Source organism: Zalophus californianus, chromosome 2 (assembly GCF_009762305.2).
Source record: "Zalophus californianus isolate mZalCal1 chromosome 2, mZalCal1.pri.v2, whole genome shotgun sequence".
NCBI classification, from domain to species: domain Eukaryota; kingdom Metazoa; phylum Chordata; class Mammalia; order Carnivora; family Otariidae; genus Zalophus; species Zalophus californianus.
The window spans coordinates 167,525,057-167,545,662 of NC_045596.1; the positions used below are offsets into that span (position 1 = coordinate 167,525,057).

The window sequence follows — 20,606 nt, forward strand, 5'->3', positions numbered from 1 at the left end:
CAAACAAGCAAACAAATTCACAGCAAAAGAGTTAAATGAAATGAAGATAAGCAATATGTCTGAAAGAGAATTCAAAGTAGTGCTCATAAAGATACTCACTCGACTTAAGAAGATCCCCATTAGACCCTAAACAAAGAAATAGAAAACATAAAAAGAACCAATCTGGGATGAAGAACTCAATAATAGAAATTAAAAATACACTAGAGGGAATAAATAGACTAGAGGAAGGAGAAGAATAAACCAGCAAGCTACAAGACAGAGTAATGGAAAGCAACTAAGCTTAAGAGCAAAAAGTAAAAGAACAATAAAAAATGAGAATAGGTTAAGAATCTCAGCAACACCATCAAGTATAATAGCATTAGCATTATAGGAATCCCAGAAGGAGAAGAGAGAGAGAAAAGAGGACAGAAAACTTATTCAAAGAAATAACAGATGAAAAAGTCACTAATCTGGGGAAGGAAACAGAAATCCAGATCCAGGAAGCACAGAGAGCCCCCAACAAAATCAACCCAAACGGGTCTACACCAAAACATGTAATAATTAAAATGGTACAAAGAAGTGATGAAGAGAGAATTTTAAAAGCACTAAGAGAAAAGAAAACAGTTATATACAAGGGAAATTTATCAGCAGAAACTTTGTAGGCCAAAAGGGACTGGCATGATGTATTCAAAGTATTAAAAGGAAAAAAAAAATCTGCAGCCAAGAATACTCTATCCAGCAAGGATATCATTCAGAATAGAAGGAGAGATAAAGAGTTTCCCAGGGGCGCCTGGGTGTCTCAGTGGTTAAGCATCTTCTTCAGCTCAGGTCATGATCCCAGGGTCCTGGGATCGAGCCCCGCATCGGGCTCCCTGCTCAGTGGGAAGCCTGCTTCTTCCTCTCCCACTCCCCCTGCTTGTGTTCCCTCTCTCGCTGTCTCTCTCTCCCTGTGTCAAATAAATAAATTTTTAAAAATCTTTAAAAAAAAAGAGTTTCCCAGATGAACAAATGTTAAGGAATTCATCACCACTAAATCAGCCATATAAGAAATGATTCAGGAAATACTTTGCCTGGAAAGGAAAGACCATAAGCAAGAGTAGGAAAAGTAGGAAAGGAAAAAATTTCACAGGTACATAAAAACATAACAAAAGTAGTAGATCGATCACATAAAATCAATAGAAAGGTTAAAGCACAAAAGCAGTAAAATCAGTCTGAAGATTCACAAAATTTTAAAAAAAGATTCACAAAATAAAAGGATGTAAAGTATGACATCATATACCTAAAATATGGGAGGAGGAAGTAAAAAATCAGTGCTTTCATCTGTTCAAACATAAGCGACCATCAACTTAATGCAGAACTGCTATAAACATAGGATGTTATATATGAACCTAACGGTAACAACACATCAAAAACTTATAATAGATATGCAAAAAATAAAGAGAAAGAAACCCAAGCATTTCACTAACGACAGCCATCCAACAAGAGAAGAGAGCGAGAGAAGAATAGAACAGAGAACTACAAAAAAAAAAAAAAACCTGTAAAATAAGCAACAAATGGCATTAAGTACATAACTATAAAAATTACTTTGAATGTAAATTAACTCCAATCAAAAGAAACAGGGTAACAGAATGGATAAAAAGGCAAGATCCATTTATATACTACCTACAAGACACTCATTTCACATGAAAAGACACATGCAGATTCAAAGTGAAGGGATGGAAAAACATTTATCATGCAAATGGAAGTGAAAAGAAAGCTAGGATAGCAATACTTATATGAGACAAAATAGATGTTAAAACAAAGACTGTAACAAGAGACAAAGGACACTACATAATAATAAAGTGAACAGTCCAACAAGATGGGACAATTGTAAATATTTATGTACCAAACATGGGAGCACCCAAATACATAAAGCAACTATTAACAGAAAGAAAGAAATCAATAATAATACAGTAGTAGAGGACTTTAAAACCTGCATCAATTGATAGATCATCAAAACACAAAATCAACAAGGAAACTGGCTTTGAGTGATACATAGGACCAGATGGAACTAACAGATATATTCAGACTATTCCATCTAAAAAAGAGAAGAATACACAATCTTTTCAAGTGCAACTGAAACATTCTCCAGAATAGATCATGTAAGGCCACAAAATAGGTCTCAACAAATTCAAAAAGACTGATATCATATCATGCATCATTTCTCACCACAATGTTATGAAATTAGAAATCAACCACAATTAAAAATCTGGAAAGAACATAAATACATGGAGGTTAAATAACATACTACTAAGCAACGAATGGATCAACCAAGAAATCAAAGGGGAAATCAAAAAATGTATGAAGACAAATGAAAATGAAAACACAGTAGTCCAAAATCTTTGGGATGCAGCAAAAACTGTTCAGAGGGAAGATTATAGCAATACAGGCCTACCTCAAGAAGCAAGAAAAGTCTCCAATAACAACCTCACCTTACACCTAAAGGAGCTAGAAAAAGAACAGTAAAAGAAGCCCCAAACCAATTGAAAGAAAAATAATAAAGATTAGAGCAGAAATAAATGAAATAGAAATTAAAAAAACAATAGAACAGATCAATGATACCAGGAGCTGGTTCTCTAAAAACATAAACAAAATTGATAAAACCTTAGCCAGAATCATCCAAAAAAAAAAAAGAGAGAGAAGACTCAAATAAAATCAGAATTGAAAGAGAAGAAATAACAACCAACACCAAAGAAATACAGAAAAATATTATAAAAAATTATATGCCAACAAATTGGACAACCTAGAAGAAACAGATAAATTTCTAAAAACAATCAAATAAGTAATCAAAAAACTCCAGAAAGACAAAAGTCCAGGAACAAATGGCTTCACAGGTGAATTCTACCAAAAACTTAAGAGTTAATACCTATTCTTCTCAAACAACTCCAAAAAGTAAAGAGGAAGGAAATGTTCCACATTCATTCTGAAGCCAGCATTACCCTAATAACAAAACCAGATAAAGACACTGCAAAAGAAGAAAACTAGAGGCCAATATCTCTGATGAACATACATGTAAAAATCCTCAACAAAATATTAGCAAACCAAATCCAACAATACATTAAAAAAATCACTCATTACAATCAAGTGGAATTTATTCCTGGGATGCAAGGATGGTTCAATATTCTAAATCCATCAACATGATACATCACATTAAAATAGAAAGGATAAATACTATATTATCATTTAAATCAATGCCCCAAAGGCATTTGAAAAAGTACAACATTCATTCATTCAAAGTACAACAAAGTAGGTTTACAGGTTATTATTACAACATAATAAAGGACATATATAAAAAATCCACAGCTAACATCACACTCAATGGTGAAAAGCTGACAGCCTTTCCCCTAAGGTCAGGAACAAGACCAGGAGGTACACTCTTACCCCTTTTATTCAACATAGTACTGGAGGTCCTAGCCACAGCAATCAGACAAGAAAAAGGAGTAAAAGGCATCAAAATTGGTAAGGAAGAAGTAAAACTTAATTTGCAGACGGCATGAAACTATATAGAGAAAACCCTAAAGACTCCACCAAAAAACTACTAGAACAGATAAATGAATTCAGCAGAGCTGCAGGATACAAAATCAATGTACAGAAACCTGTTGCATTTCTATACACTAATAAGTAGCAGAAAGAGCAATTAAGAAAACAATCCCATTTATAATTACACCAAAAAGAATAAGATATTTAGGAATAAACTTAACCAAGGAGGTGAAAGACCTGTACTCTCAAAACTATAAAACACTGATGAAAAAAAATGAAGATAACACAGACAAATGGAACAATATTCCATGCACATGGATTGGGAGAATTAATATTGTTAAAATGTCTCTACTATCCAAAGCAATCTAGAGATTTAATGCAATACCATCATTTTTCATAAACTAAAACAAATAATCCTAAAATTTGTATGGAACCACAAAAGACTGAATAACCAAAGCAATCTTGAAAAAGAAAAGTAAAGCTGGAGGCATCACAACCCCAGATTTCAAACTATACTACAAACCTGTAGTGATCAAAACAGCATGGTACTGGCACAAAAACAGACACATAGATCAACAGAACAGAATAGAGAGCCCAGAAATAAACCCACAACTATAGGGTCAGTTAATCTTTGACAAAGCAGGAAAGAATAAGCAATGCAAAAAAGACAGTCTCTTCAATATATGGTGTTGGGAAAATTGGACAGCCACATGCAAAAGAATGAGACTGGACCACTATGTTATACCATACACAAAAATAGACTCAAAATGGATTAAAGACCTAACTATGAGACCCCAAAACATAAAATTTCAAGAAGAAAACATAGGCACTAATCTCTTTCACATGAGCTATACAAACATTTTTCTAGATATGTCTCCTCTGGCAAGGGAAACAAAAGCAAAATTAAACTATTGGGACTATAACAAAATAAAAAGCTTCTGCACAGCAAAGGAAACAATCAACAAAACTAAAAGAGAACCCACCAAATGGAAGGAGATATTTTCAAATGGTATATCTGATCAGGGGTTAATATCCAAAATGTATAAAGAACTTACACAACTTACCACCAAAAAAGCTCGAATAATCCAATTTAAAAATGGGCACTAGACATGAACAGACATTTCTCCAAAGAAGACATACAGATGGACAACAGTTATATGAAAAGATACTCAACATCACTCATCGTCAGGAAAGTGCAAATCAAAGCTATAATGAGATATTACCTCAGACCAGTCAGAATGGCTAAAATAAAAAGCACAAGAAACAAGTGCTGGCAAGTAGGTAGAAAAAAGCAACCCTAGTGCACTGTTGGTAGGAATGCAAACTTGTACAACCACTATGGAAAAGAGTATGGAGGTTCCTCAAAAAATTAAGAACAGAATGACCATTTGATCCAGTAATTCCACTACTGGATATTTACCCAAAGAATACAAAAACACTAATTTGAAAAGATTTATATACCCCTATGTTTATTGCAGCATTATTTGTAATAGCCAAGATATGGAAGGAACCCAAATGTCCATCGATAGATGAATGGATAAAGATGATGTGGTACATATACACAATAGAACATTACTCAACCATAAAAAAGAATGATATCTTGCCACCTGCAACAACATGAATGGATCTGGAAGGTATAATGCTAAGTGAAATATGTCAGAGAAAGACAAATACCATATGATTTCATTCATAGTGGAATTAAAGAAACAAAACAAAACAAGAAAGACAAACAAAAAGCAGACCCTTAAATAAAGAGGACAAACCAGTGATTTCCAGAGGGAAGACAGATGGGAGGATAGGTGAAACAAGAAAGGGGATTAAGAGTACACTTATCATGATGAGCAATGAGAATCACTGTATTATACACTTGAAACTAACATAGCTGGAATTAAATAAATAAATAGATGAAGACACGAATTCAAAAAGATATATGTACCCCATGTTTACTGCAGCACTATTTACAGTAGTCAGGATAGGGAAGCAATCTAAGTGTCCATTGATAAATAAATATGTAAAGAAAATGTGGTATACACACACACACACACACACACACACACTGGAATATCACACAATAAATAAAGATGAAATCTTGTCATTTGTGATAACATGCATGGACCTTGAGGGCGTTATGCTAAGTGACATAAGTCCCGACTGAGAAAGACAAAGACCATATGATTTTACTCATATGAGGAATCTAAAAAAACAGAACAAGTGAATAAACAAACAAACAAAAAGCAGAACCGGACCCGTAAATACAAAGAAAAACTGATGGTTGCCAGAGGGAAGGGGGTTTAAGGGATGGGCAAACTGCCTGAAGGGGAGTGGAAGATAGAGGTTTTCATTTGTATGGAATAAGTCATGAAAATAAAAGGTGCAGCAAGGGAATACGGTCAATGATATTATAATAGTGTTGTATGGTGACAGATGTTAGTTACACTTGTGGTGAGAACAGCATCACGTAGAGACATGTTGAATCACTATGTTGTACACCTGAAACTAATGTAACATTGTGTGTCAACTATATTTAAAATTAAAAAAAATTTTAAAGAGATTCTCCTTAACCATTTGGAGAAAATTATTCTCTTCATCGAATCATCTAGATATTCCTCAGATAAGAACCTAATTCTTCTACATCATTTTTTTAAAGATTTTATTTATTTACTTGAGAGAGAGAGAGAGAACACACAGAAGGAGAGACGGAGAAGCAGACTCCCTGCTGAGCAAGGAGCCCTATGCAGGACTCGATCCCAGGACCCTGGGAATCATGACCTGAACCAAAGGCAGACACTTAACCAACTGATCCACGCAGGTGCCCCTACATCATTTATTTTATTTGAACTTTTAAAACTTTTACCATAAGCAATAACAAATGTTAGGCAAAACACAACATTCTGATCTATATATTTGCTTTTACTATCAAAACCTTAAATTCCATATCAGTAGTAATACTGCAAACTTATATTCATTCTATAATGGGGTTGATATATTTAACTGTTATTAATAAAAATAAAAATTTCATATAATATTAACATGAAATTATCTCTTACATTTTCTGCTTCTGAATTATCACTTGTATTTACTTGGATTTTCTCTGGAACTATAATTTGTAGAAATGAATTTTGAGAACCTGAAGAAAGGAAAAAGACAGTTAATAATTGTGTCTTATACCTGACTAAGTATTTGTTCAGGTTCTTTTGTAGAATTCACTTTTGCACATATGAGTAATCAATATGTACTCCTACAAAAATCTTGAAAACACTTAATTCAAAAACTGACAAGATAGTTATGAAAGACCAAAAAAAGGACAGAGGGTGGGGACAGGGGCATAGTATTAAACTTACACAAAATTTGTTGCTCCTGAGGAAAACAGAACAAATAAACCAAAAAATAATCAAAGATATACTTCAAGAAAATTTTCCTGAAAACAAACTGAGGGTTGCTGGAGTGGAGGGGGGTGGGAGGGATGGGGTGGCTGCATGATGGACACTGGGGAGGGTATGTGCTACGGTGAGCTCTGTGAATTGTGTAAGACTGATGAATCACAGACTTGTACACCTGAAACAAATAATACATTATATATTAATAAAAAATATTAAAAAAATTTTCCTGAAATAAAAGATTAGAAACCATAGACTGGAAAGTTCACTGAATTCAGGAATAACTGATAATAAAACAGACATATTCTACTAAAGTTATTGTGTGTCTAAGGTAAAGAAAGAATCCTATGGGCCTATAAGCAAAAAGAAAGAAAAAGAAAATCATATTGGCAGGGCGCCTGGGTGGCTCAGTCATTAAGCGTCTGCCTTCAACTCAGGTCATGATCCTAGAGTCCTGGGATCGAGCCCTGCATCAGGCTCCCTGCTCAGCAGGAAGCCTGCTTCTCCCTCTCCCACTCCCCCTGCTTGTGTTCCCTCTCTCACTGTGTCTCTCTCTATCAAATAAATAAATAAAATATTTAAAAAAATAAAATAAAATCATATTGGGCATTAGGGAGAAAAGCAGCCTAGCCTGAGAATTTTACATTATTCAACATTAAAAAAAATGAAGAACAATGTCTTTATTTTTTTAAGTTTTTATTTAAATTCCAGTTGGTTACCATACATGTTAATTAGTTTCAGGTGTACAATATAGCAATTCAATACTTCCATACAATACCCAGTGCTCATCACAGCAAGTACACTCCTTAATCCCCATCACCTATTTAACCCATGCCCCCCCTCCCTTCTGGTAACCAGCAGTTTGTTCTCCATTGTTAAGGATCCATTTCTTGGTTTGCCGCTCTCCTTTCCCCCCCAACTTTGCTCATTTTTTTTTCTTAAATTCCACATATGAGTGAAATCACATAGTATTCATCTTTCTCTGACTTATTTCAGTTAGCATACTACTCTCTAGTTCCATTCATGTCATTGCTAATGGCAAGATTTTGTTCTCTTTTTTTATGGCTGAGTAATATTTCATTGTATACATACCACTTTTTTTTTTTTTTCTTCTCAGATGCTGGGTTAGGGTTAGAGTTTATGGCCAATTTTAGGTTTAGGGTTAAAGTTAGGGTCAGGGTGAGGGTATGTGCCTGGCATCCTGCTATTTAGAGAACTCTCCAGGGGGTTCGATTTAGGGTTAGGTTTAGGGGTTGGGGGTTAGGGGGTTGGGGAGTTAAGGGGTTGGGATTAGGGGCTAAGGTTGGGGTTAGGTTAGCGAGTTCCAGTGTTACTAGATTTATACTAATTAAAGAAGATGTTACTTGAATGATGGTGTATACACAGTGTAGTTTCAGTGAGTGAAGCACAAGGCACTTCCTTTACGTTTCTACACATCCATTTACAAACACATATATATTAACGAAAGAAAATGTTACTTTAACAATGGATTATACACAGTGTAGTTCAATGAGATAAGCACAGGGCTCTTCCCATATGCTCACATCATATGTTTACAAACACTTTTATCTTAATGAAAGAAATTGTTACATGAAACACACATTATACTCCATGTAGTTACATTCAGGTAAAAATAGGTCTATTCCCACATTCTTTTACATATACATTTACAAACACATATATATCAATGAAAAAGATGTTATTTGAGCGATGGTTTATATACAGTGTAGTTCCAGTGAGAAGCATATGGCTATTCCCATATGTTTCTATGCATATGCAGAAACTTTAATGAAAGAAGATCATACTTGAAAGACTAATTATACATACTGTGGATTCAGAGTGTTAAGCATATGGCTATTCCCATATGCTTCTACACATTTGAGGAACAAGGTCTTTTAAAAATCTTTAAGAAAAGAAGTGTGAAAAACCTGGAATTTCATACCCAGCAAAACTTCCATTCAAATGTAGAGGCAAAGGAGAAGTATTCACAAGCAAAAACGTAAAGGAAATAGCTCAATGTCCCTGTCACCAAAGGCAGAGAAACTTCTTCCAACGAAGATATCAGTAGAGTTAAAGTAAAAGGCTGGTAGTGGGTATTAAATAAATTTAAATATAGAATAAGGCTAAAACAACCTTGAGAACTATAGTTATTTAATAGAGTGCAAATGATATAGACATAATAACATATATAATAATATCAGGCAGTATAACAAAAGAGGAATACCATATGTGCATACTGATTCCCTTAAATTTACAGCAATGTGGTCCAAAAAGAATTGTGATTAAAGCTGAAAATCAAGTGGTAGAAGTAGAAACATATTGTTCAATGGCATAACAGTATAGAAGAATTAAGATTTAAAATAACCACAGTCATACAATAAAGGGGAAAGCAGGTAATGGGAAGCAGTTAAGATACTAAATTTTCTAATTACAGTGAGGAATCACTATTACTGCCTAAGTAAAAAATTTAATCTATTATGTAAACACTATAAGTATTCCAAATTAAGAGAACATACACAAAGTCACCCAGAAAATAAGCCAAAAGTCATATTTTTACAGTGAAAGACTTTACCAAAAGTATGAAGTCAGAGAAGTATGACATAATTAAGCTGTAAGATCAAAACTCTCAGTCTTATCAATAAATATAAGTAGAATGAAATAACCAGCTAAAAGAAAAATCTTCAGATTGGATCTGCAAAATCAAAACCCAATTACTCAGACCTTGTACGGAATATTAAACACTTGCTCTAAGCTAATACTTATTTTAGAGGACCTAAAATATAATTGTGGTTCATTTCAGGAAAAGATGTGTGCTTACAAGAAGACTGGTAATACATGAAATTTAGGATCAAATCTGAGTTTACTCATGGGTCTACAAATGCATCCTATCATAATTTGCCCAATTATGGAACAGTATGTGGAAATAGATATAATCAATATCTTATAGAATCCCCAATTTGCCTCCCTGACCCATAGAATGAGGATTATTATGGTAGGGAGGGCCAAATAGAAATCTCTGAATATCATATGCACCATCACCAAAATATTAAACCAAGTATTTCTAAATCCAGAAAGTACTCCAACCCTGAGAAGAATTGAAATATAAAGAGCAGTGATTCCTATTATTTTCCTATTTTGTTTGTTTGATTTGTGCTGATGATAAGCAATAATGACAATGAGTTGTCTTAAGTTTAATCAGGTGGTGACTGCAATAACAAATATTGTTCCAAATATAGTCTCTTTACTGAAGCAAAGCAACACAGGCATTGGCATCTGCACGTAATCCCTGATAGAAAAAGGTGTTTTTCTCTATCCCAATAAGCAGAGAATTCCAGGAGCAAGTTTGCATTCTCACTTGACAGTGAGAGCAATGTACCTTCACCATCCTTACTGCCTCAGGTATTTATCACTTTTAGTTCTACTTCTTCCTAGACCCTAACATCTCACTGTCCGTGGTAAGGGGAATAATAATTCCTCTCAAAGATGTCCATACCCTAATCACCAGAACCTGTGAATATGTTAGGTTACATAGTAAAGTATATTTAGGGTTGCCAATAAGCTGACCTTAAAATAGGGAATTTATCCTGGATTACCCATGTGGTCTTAATTTAATCACAAGAGTCCTTAAAAGAAGATGAATGGGGCAGAAGAAAGAACCAGAAAGATGGTAGTGTGAGAAGAACTCAGCCCAATGCTCCTAGCTTTGAAGGTGGGAGGAAGGGGGCCCAGCCAAAGAATGCAAACAGCCATTAGAACCTGGAAAAGGCAATGAAACAGATTGTCTACTACAGCCTGCAGAAGGAACACAGCACTGCCAAGGCTTGATTTTAGCCCAAGGAGACCCATTTTACAGAACTGTAAGATAATAAATTTGTATTGTTTAAGCCACTAAATTTGTGATAAACTGTTACAGCAACAATAACATTAATACATCATCTAAGAGAAAATTATTCTGGAATTCTGGAATGAAACTGGACCACTATCTCACACCATATACAAATATGAATTCAAAATGGATTAAAAACTTGAATATACAACCTGAAACCATTAAACTCCTACAAGAAAAAGTAGGCAGTAAGCTCTTTGACATCAGTCTTAGCAATATTTTTTTTGGATCATCCTCTTCAAGGAAGGGCAAAAAAAACTAAAAATAAATAATGGGATTACACCAAACTAAAAAACTTGTACAGCAAAGGAAACCATCAACAAAATGAAAAGGCAAGCTATGAATGAGAGTAGATTTTGTAAATCATACATATGATAAGGGGTTAATATCCAAAATATCCAAAAGTTAATATCCAAAGAACTTACACAACTTAATATCTAAAAACACCCCAAATGAACAACCCAATTAAGAAATGGAAAGAGGACTTCAATACACATTACTCCAAAGAAAACACACAGATGGCCAACAGGCGCATGAAAAGATGTTTAACATCATTAATCATCAGGGAAATGCATATCAAAACCATAATGAGATCAAAAAGACAAAAAATAGTGTTGGCAAGGATGTGGAGAAAAGGAAACCCTCGTACACTGTTGGTGGGAATGTAAGTTAGTGTAGCCACTCTGGAAAACAGTATGGAGGTCCTCAAAAAATGAAAACTAGAGCTACCATATGATGCAGTGATTCCATTTCTGGGTATTTAGCCAAAGAAAACAAAAACACCAATTTGAAGAAAAGATATATGCACCCTTATGTTCATGGCAGCAAAATTTACAATAGGTAAGATACGGAAGCAAACAAAGTGCCCATCAATAGTTGAATGGATAAAGAAAATGTGGTGTATATATATATATATATATATATATGTATATATATATATATATATATATATATACAAACATTACATAATGGAACATTACTAAGCAATCACAAAGAAGTAAATCTTGCCATTGTGACAACATAGATGGACCTAGAGGGTATTATGCTAAGTGAAATATGTCAGATGGAGAAAGATAAATACCGTATGATCTCACTTGTATGTGGAATCTAAAAAACAAAACAAAACAACAAACAAAACAGAAACAGACTCATAGATACAGGTAACAAACTATTCATTAACAGAGGGGAACGGGATGGATTGGGTGGGGGGAAATAGATGACGGACATTAAGAGGTACAAACTTCCAGTTATAAAATAAATAAGTCATGGCAATGTAATGTACAGCATAGGGAATATGGTCAATCATATTTTAATAAATTTCTATGGTAACCAGACTTATTGTGGAGATCATTTTGTAGTGTATAAAAACATTGAATCACTATGTTGCACACCTGACATTAATAGGATGTTATGTGTCAAGTATACTTCAGTTTAAAAAAAATAGAATTTGGGGCATCTGGGTGGGTCAGTCAGTTAAGCATCTGCCTTCGGCTCAGGTCCTGATCCTGGGATCGAGTCCTGCATCAGGCTTCCTGCTCAGCAGGGAGTCGGCTTCTCCCTCTCCCCTTGCCCCCCCCTTGTGCTCTCCTTCTCTCTTGCTCTCTCCCTCTCTCTCTCAAATAAATAAAATATTTTTTAAGAAATTAAATAAAAATTTAAAAATGAAATAAATTTGAACTGACTGAAATTTGGATGATATAAGAAATTGTTAAATTTTCAGGTGTGATCACGATCCTGTGGTTATATTTCAAAAGTATCTTTTTGTCATTTAGCAATATATACTGGAGTATTTAGAGATGAAATGATATGTCTATAATTTGTTCCAAATAATGGAACAGAGGAAGTGGTGAGGAACTTAAAAAGAAAAAGAACTGGCCAGGAGTTTATAACTATTGAAGGTGGGTTCTTTATACTCCTCTACTTTTGCATTTATTTGAAATTTCCATAATTAAAATTTTAAAAAACAGTAGAGGACAAATAGCAATGGAGTGTTATCTTCAAAGTGCTACTGGAAAAATAACTGTCAACCTGAAATTCCATACCAAGCTAAGCTGTCATTCAAGAGGGAGGGAGATATAAAGACATTTTCAAGTGAACAGCAGACATTTTGCCACTCAGAATTCTTATGAAAAAGCTAAAAAAGAAAGAAGTGCTAGAAACAAAGTAAGCAAAGAAAGCAGTACACAGTGGATAAATCCAAGCAAACCTGACTGAGTAAACAGTAATAGAGATGATGACTAATTTCGGAAACAATAAATAAAAGTGGCACTAAATACTAAATAACAATAATATGTAAGAAGATGAGGGTGGTGTCTGACAACTTTCTACAGTCATTGTCTTTTTTGGAAGACGTTATATTCTTAATTTTGGACTTTGTTACATTACAATCAGAAATACAAAACATGTTAAGACAGGAAATGAGACTTTTTTAAATGTTCTCATATAAAAAGCATAATACATAGAAATCATAAAATACCATAAAAGATTTAAATACAAATATACCTTCCTTGAGAGCTGAATGGCTTTTCCAGTTTACTACCTACATCTGGAAATTTCAGGGCCCAAGGGCTATTTTAATTCTTAAATAGTCAAAAGCTTTTTTAATCTGAGTTTGAAATTCCTTTGCTAATATACTACCTTCAAAAACTTAGTAGTTCCTCATCTAGTTGCTTTCAATATAAGTTATACACATACAAAACTTTTTAAAGTCATAATTTTCAAATCTGCTTTATTTCTGTGTCTTTTATATTTTGGATACTTGGCCCCTTTCAGACAAATGAATTGCAAATATTTTCTGTTCTTCTCTAATTTCTTTGCCTAACTCTTATTTCTCCCTTCCCCCCTCCCATCTCTCTTTCTCTCTCTCCCTCTTTCAACTTAATGATGGCAGCCTTGAGTCTATCTAGAAAAATGTATGTCCATACCCTTAATCAGAGCTCTGCCCTGAGTAATTTTATCTAATTGAGAGTTTTACTGACGTACTGGTGTTCAAACCTTTTTAAATTCCATTTCTTACTATTTGGAATGTGGCATCAGTCACCTTTTAAAATCCTGAAAGGCCCCAAATTTCTGGATTTATTCCCTATCATTTCTTTCTGCAAACTGGCCAATTGTTTCCTGAGATTATCTCCTTCTCTTACCACTTTGCCACACTTGAGTAATTATACTGACCTCCACTGCAGAAAGGTAACATTCTGTTATCTAACTTCTATAGAATGCAATCATACAGTTTAACTATAACTTTATGAAATATAACTTTATGAAATGTTTTGTAACTTCCAGTTGGTTTCAATTTTTTGTCATCTATTATCCATTACCCACCATTCATTGCCCAGCAGATCAAAGACGTCTATTTTAAGTTTGTTATGACAGCACACCACTTAAAAGTTCCAATTTCTGTATTAGTCAACTTAGGCTGACCAGGCTATAGAATGGTAATAAGTAAAATACTGAAGTCTTGGTGACTTAACACAATAAAAGCTTATTTGTTTTTCATGTAAAGTCTGATGAGCGTCACCAGGAGCTCTCATTGAAGTAGTGACTCAAAGATCCAGGCTCCCTCCAACTGGTAACACCATAAACTCAGCTCATGGCTTCAAAGATGACTGTGGCATCAGAAAAGAGAGATGGAAGAAGGAGACCAACTCTTAATTGTCTTGATCCAAAAATTACACACATCATTTCTTCTTAACCTCTTGAGCAAGAGATAGTTTGGAAAAAGACCAAGAAATGGAGGCAAAAGGTGGATACTCAGTGAGCACTGAGGAATCTGTCACAAAAAAGGAGGGAAAATACATACTTACAGCAAATATAAGCCAAAGGAAAGTTGATGTAGCTATGTTAATATTAGCACAAATAGACTTCAATGGGGGCAAAAGCATTATTAGGAATAAACAGAAGCGGGGCGCCTGGGTGGCTCCGTCGTTGAGCGTCTGCCTTCGGCTCAGGTCGTGATCCCGGGGTCCTGAGATCAAGCCCCGCATCAGGCTCCTCCCACTCCCCCTGCTTGTGTTCCCTCTCTTCCTGTGTCTCTCTCTGTCAAATAAATAAATTTTTTTTTAAAAAAAGAGGAATAAACAGAAACAGGATATGGTTAATAAAAAGAAACCAGAATGAATGCAAAAGAATGAAGTTGGAACTCTCCCTCACACCATATATAAGAATTAACTTAAAATGGATCAACAACATAAATTTAAGAGATAAAAAAATAAAATTATTAGAAGAAAAGACAAGAATAAATCTTCATGATTATAGCTTTGGCAATGGATTCTTAGATATGACACCAAAAACATGAGCAATGTTAAGAAAAAATACATATATTAGAATTCATCAAAATTAAAAACTTTTGTTTTTGTGAATCAAAGGACACTCACAAGAAAGTAAAGACAGCCTACTGAATGAGAAAAGATATTTGCAAATCATTTCTCTGAAATAGGTCTAGCATCCAGAATATAAAAAGAACTCTCACAGCTTGACAACAAAAAGAACAACAAATTTTAAAAACAGATTTGAACACTCATTTCTCCAAAGATACACAAAGGGTCAATAAGCACATGAAAAGATGCTCAACATCACTAATCATTGGGAGAATGCAAATCATAGCCAAAAGGAGATACCACGATATATCCACTAGGAAGACTATAATCATAAAAAATAAAATAAAAATAACATGTGTTGGAAAGAATGTGGAAATTTAGAACCTCTGTACTCTGCTGGTAGGAATGTAAAATTGTGTAGCCACTATGAAAAACAGTGTGACAGTTCCTCAAAAAAATTAAAAATAGAATTATCATATGATTCAGCAACTCCTCTTCTGAATATATATGCAAAAGAAATGAAAATAGGGACTCAAACAAGTACATGTCCATATATGTTCATGGCAGCATCATTCATAATGTCCCAAAAGAAGAGGCAACCCAAATATCCGTCTATAGATGAATGGATAAACAAAATGAAATATATATTTACCCATTTATATTCCACACAACAGAGTATTACTCAGCCTTAAAAAGGAGAAAATTCTGACACATGCTACATCATAGATGAATATTGAGGGAGTCACGCTAAGTGAAATAAACCACTCACAAGAAGATAAATACTCCACAATTCCAGTGATATGAGGTACCTAATATCCACAAAGCCATAAAATAGAACAGTGGTTTCCATAAGCTGAGGGGAGAGGGTAATGAGGAGTTAGTGTTTAATGGGTCCTGAGTTTCAGCTTGGGAAGATGAAAAAAGTTCTGGAGATGGATGGTGGTGATGGCTGCACAACAATGTGAATGTACTCGATGCCATTAAACCTTACACTTAAAAATAGTTAAAATGAGTACCAAACAGAAATCACAGAGCTGAAAAGTACAATAAATTAACTGAAAACTTCAGTAGAGGGGTTCAACAGCAGACTAGACAAACAAAACCTAAAGGAGTTCATCATTACTAGACCAGCCTTACAAGAACTGTTAAAGAGAGCTCTTCATGCTGAAACAAAAGGATACTAATTAATAACACGAAACATATGAAAGTATAAAACTCACTGGTAAAGCTAGAAAAAATCTACAAAAATAAAGGGGAAACTGAATATATTTTCCTTAATTAGTTTCTACTTAAAAAGCAATAAACTGTAAAAATCGGGGGAAAAATAGTTAAGATGGTAAATTTTATGTTATGTATATTTTATCACAATTTATAAGCAGTTGTATAATGGGTATAGTACTTCCATTTTGCAAGATAAAAAGGCTCTCGAGATAGGTTGCACAATAATGTGGATGCACTTAACACTACTGACCTAGACACTTAAAAATGGTTAAGATAGCAAGTTCACAGGAAAACAGACTAATAAATAAAAGTCAATCACTTTCCTACACATCAGCAAGGAACAAGTAGAATTTGAAACTTAAAACACAACATCATTTATATGAGCATCCAAAAAAATGAAATACTTACATTAGTCCATCTTCATGGAGAGTACAACTCAATACAGTCAAAATGCCAGTTCTTCTCAACTTGGCTCTATAGAGTCATTACAATCTTAATTGAAATCCCATTAACTCATTTATTCTAAAGTTTATATGGAGAGGCAAAAGATCCAGAATAGGAAATTCAATACTGAAGGAGAAGAATAAAGTTGAGACTGCCACTATCTGACTAAATGACTTGTTATAAAGCTACAGTAATCAAAAAAGGTGAAAGAATAGACAAATAGATCAAACAGAATAAAGAGCCCAGAAAAAGACCCTACATAAATATAGTCAACTGATCTTTGATAAAAGAGCAAAGGCAATACTAAAGAGCAGATAACCTTTTCAACAAATGGTGTTAGGACAAGTGAATTTCCACATGCAAAAAAAAAAAAAAAAAAAAAATCTGACACAGACTTTAAACACTTCACAAAAATCAACCCCAAATGGATCACAGACCTAAATGTAAAATGCAAATTATGATTAGGTATGGCAATAATTTTTTTAGATAAAACACCCATAATGCATGAAGAAACAAATGATAAGCTGCACCTCATTAAAATGAAAAACTTCTGCTCTGCAAAAGACAATGTCAAGAGAATAAGAAGACAAGTCACAGACCACAGACTGGGAGAAAATATTTGCAAAAGGCATATCTGATAAGAGACTGTTCATCCAAAATATACACAGAACTCTTAAAACTCAACAATAAGAAAATGAAGAACCCAATTTAAAAATGGACAAAATACCTGAACAGACACCTCATCAAAAATAGAGAGAGAGAGAGAGATGGCATATTAAGAAGAAGAAAAGATGCTTTATATCATATGTCACTAGATAACTGCAAATTAAAATGAGATACCATTACATACCCACTAAAATAACCAAAATCCATAACACTGATCACACCTAAGGCTGGTGAGGACGGGAGGCAACAGGAACTCTCCTTCACTGTTGGTGGGAATGCAAAAATGATATAACCACTGTGGAAGAAAGCTTGGCAGTTTCTTACAAAACTAAACATACTCTTACCATATAATTCAACAATCCCACCCCTTGGTATTTACACAAAGGAGTTGAAAACTTTTGTCCAAACAAAAAACCTGCACGCAGATGTTTCTAACAGCTTTATCCATAACTGCCAAAACTTGCATGCAACCAAGATATCCTTCAGTAGGTGAATTGATAAACTGGTACATCTAGATAATGAACTAATAACACAGTGCTAAAAAGAAGTAAGATAATCAAGCCATGAAAAGACATGGAGGAACCTTAAATGTATATTTCTAAGTGAAAAAAGCCAATCTGAATAGGCTACATACTGAATGATTCCAACTATATGACATTCTAGAAAAAGCAAAACTACAGAGACAGAAAAAAGTCGGTATTGTTGGGAGTTAGGGGAGAGGGAAGGATGAGTAGGCTGAGCACGGAGGATTTTTAGGACACTGAAACTACTCTATATGCCACAACAGTGGATACATGTCATGATACGTTTGTCAAATCCAAAGAATGTACAACAGGCAGAGTGAATCCTAAGGTAAACTATGGACTCTGGGTGATAATAATGTGTCACTGTAGGATCATCGATTTTAACAAAGTACCAAATGTAACAAATGTGTGGGATGTCAACAGCAGAGGGGGTGCATGTGTGAGGATGGTGTGTTTGGGGAATCTCTGTACCTTCCTCTTAATTTTGCTATGAACCTAAAACACTCTAAAAAATAAAGCTTATTCATTTTTTTAAAAGTTGTTAAGATGATAAATTTTATGTTATGTGCATTTTACTATAATTTAAAATAAAAATTAAGGGCGCCTGGGTGCCTCAGTCATTGGGCATCTGCCTTCGGCTCAGGTCATGATCCCAGGGTCCTGGGACCGAGTCCTGCATCAGGCTCCCTGCTCTGCGGGAAGTCTGCTTCTCCCTCTCCCACTCCCCCAGCTTGTGTTCCCTCTCTCGCTATGTATCTCTCTGTCAAATAAATAAATAAAATCTTTAAAAAAATTAAAAATTAAAAAACAAAGGTACTGCATTAAAAAAAAACTCTAAAAAATCCAACGTTCAAGATTCCAAGAATTCTTAATAAAACATGTTTTGAAAAGTTCATTGATATATTTTTAGACTCCATATTGCAACTAACTTTTACCATTTATCAAGTATTGATGTAGTATCCAAAGAATACTGGTAATTATCTGAAAAGGCTATTAAAGTATTCCTCCCTTTTCCAACTATATAAGCTGGATTTTCTTCATATACTTCAAATAAAACATAGCAACAGATTCAATGCAGAAATAGATATGAGAATCTAGCTATCATCTATTAAGCCAGACATTAAAGAGATTCGCAAAAATCTAAAATCGTGCCAGTGTTCTAAATTCTTCTTGTTTCAGAAAATAGTTATTTTTTTAAATGTGTAACTTGTGTTACATATAATAGATCTGTTACTGTCATTTTTAAATGAATTAATAAAATTCTTAAATTTCTGTATTAATTTCCAAAATGACAAATATTAACAGATATAAACAAAACGTAAGCAAAAGCTCTTTGAGAATTCCTATAATTGTTAATGTGTAAAGAAAAATTCCAAAAAGTTTGCAGAACACTGCATTAAAATATCGAGTATGTTATGGTGAAGGTTTGTGTCCCCCCAGAATTTCATGCTTAAGTCCTAACCCCAGTGTGATGGTATTTAGAAATGGGACCTTTGGAAGGTAATTAGGGCTAAGGGTGGCCATGAAGGTGGATCTCTCAGGATGGGATCAGTGTCCTTATAAGAAGAGTTTGCTCTCTCTTCCCACACGAAGAGGCCATCTGAGTACACAGCAAGAAAGCAATGGTCTATTAGTCAGGAAGAAAGACCTCACCAGATCCCCAACACGATGGCACCCTGGGCTCAGACTTCCTATCTTCAGAACTGTGAAAAAATAAATTTCTGTTGTTTAAGCCACCCCATCTAGGGCATTTTGTTATGGCAGCTCAAGGTCACTAATGTAGCATGTAACAGCAAAAAGACTGGTAACAATCCAAAAGTCCATTAATAAAAGAACTGGCTAAATAAACTGTGGCACCTCCAAACAAGGGAGCACTGTGCAGATGGGGAGAAAAGACACTCCATGAACTGACACTGACACAGGATGGCAAGATTCAGAACAGTGTATAAAAAGGGAAGAAAAATAAGAACATACCTAAATTTTTGCTTGCATCTAAACCAGCCCTAATATATTTTAAATTTTTGAGGCTTCTTTATACTGTTCTTTGTATCCTGCCATAATGTACCTTTGTCACTCAGCGTAACAGACACTGAATCTTTTTTTTTTTTTTTTGACTGCAGGGCAAATTATTCCCATAGGTATGCCAGACAAGTTATGTTGGAACAAATGGTATGTGAGGAGAGTACGGCTTTTGTTTTCGTTTTTGTTTGGGTTTTGAGTGGAGTTCAAGAAGATTCTGGGATGCTTCTGAGTGCAAGAAACGTTGGGGCAGTTTTGTGAAGTGCGTGAAAGACCTACAAGAAAGGCTACCCCCACCCCAGATTCAAAAAGAAAGAGACTTGTCCTTGAGCTCATTAGAGTTATTTTCCCCTCTAGGGAGTCACTTCTCTATCCCTACAGAGCGCCCCCAAAAGGCCGGGTTTCCAGGCTACCGCGGGGATTTCAATCGAGTTGGGCCACCATTTGACGGAAGCGGTTCCTCTTGAAAGAAGGAAGAGAAACACCTGCGTCTGCCCAGATCCCGTGTAACAGGGTCTCCGCCGCCTTACCGGGTCCTGACGCCCGCAAGCCACCGAGCCCAGCGAGCAGCAGCATTAGGCGGAGCATGGTGTGGCTTCCGGGCTCCGAGAGTGGACTGAGCCGGCGGCCGTTGAGAGCGCTCGAAGGACGCCTC

General features: G+C 34.9%; 1 protein-coding gene across 20 annotated transcripts in view; it reads right to left on the minus strand.

Moving 5' to 3' along the window:
• Positions 1–20,606, minus strand: part of LOC113925641 (disintegrin and metalloproteinase domain-containing protein 32-like) — a 191,654-nt gene extending 171,048 nt beyond the window's left edge. For 19 of the 20 annotated variants that reach the window (XR_003521008.1, XR_003521012.1, XR_003521011.1 and 16 more), the window contains exons 1-2: positions 20,482–20,606; positions 6,546–6,625 (exon numbers count right to left, since the gene is read on the minus strand). Coding sequence is in view for 14 of the 20 variants with exons in the window: in XM_027600148.1 (XP_027455949.1) it covers positions 6,546–6,625; positions 20,482–20,539 (138 nt within the window). In the remaining 6 variants the exon portion in view is untranslated. The remainder of the gene's footprint in view (positions 1–6,545; positions 6,626–20,481) is intronic. The other variant, XM_027600153.2, reaches the window with a different exon arrangement.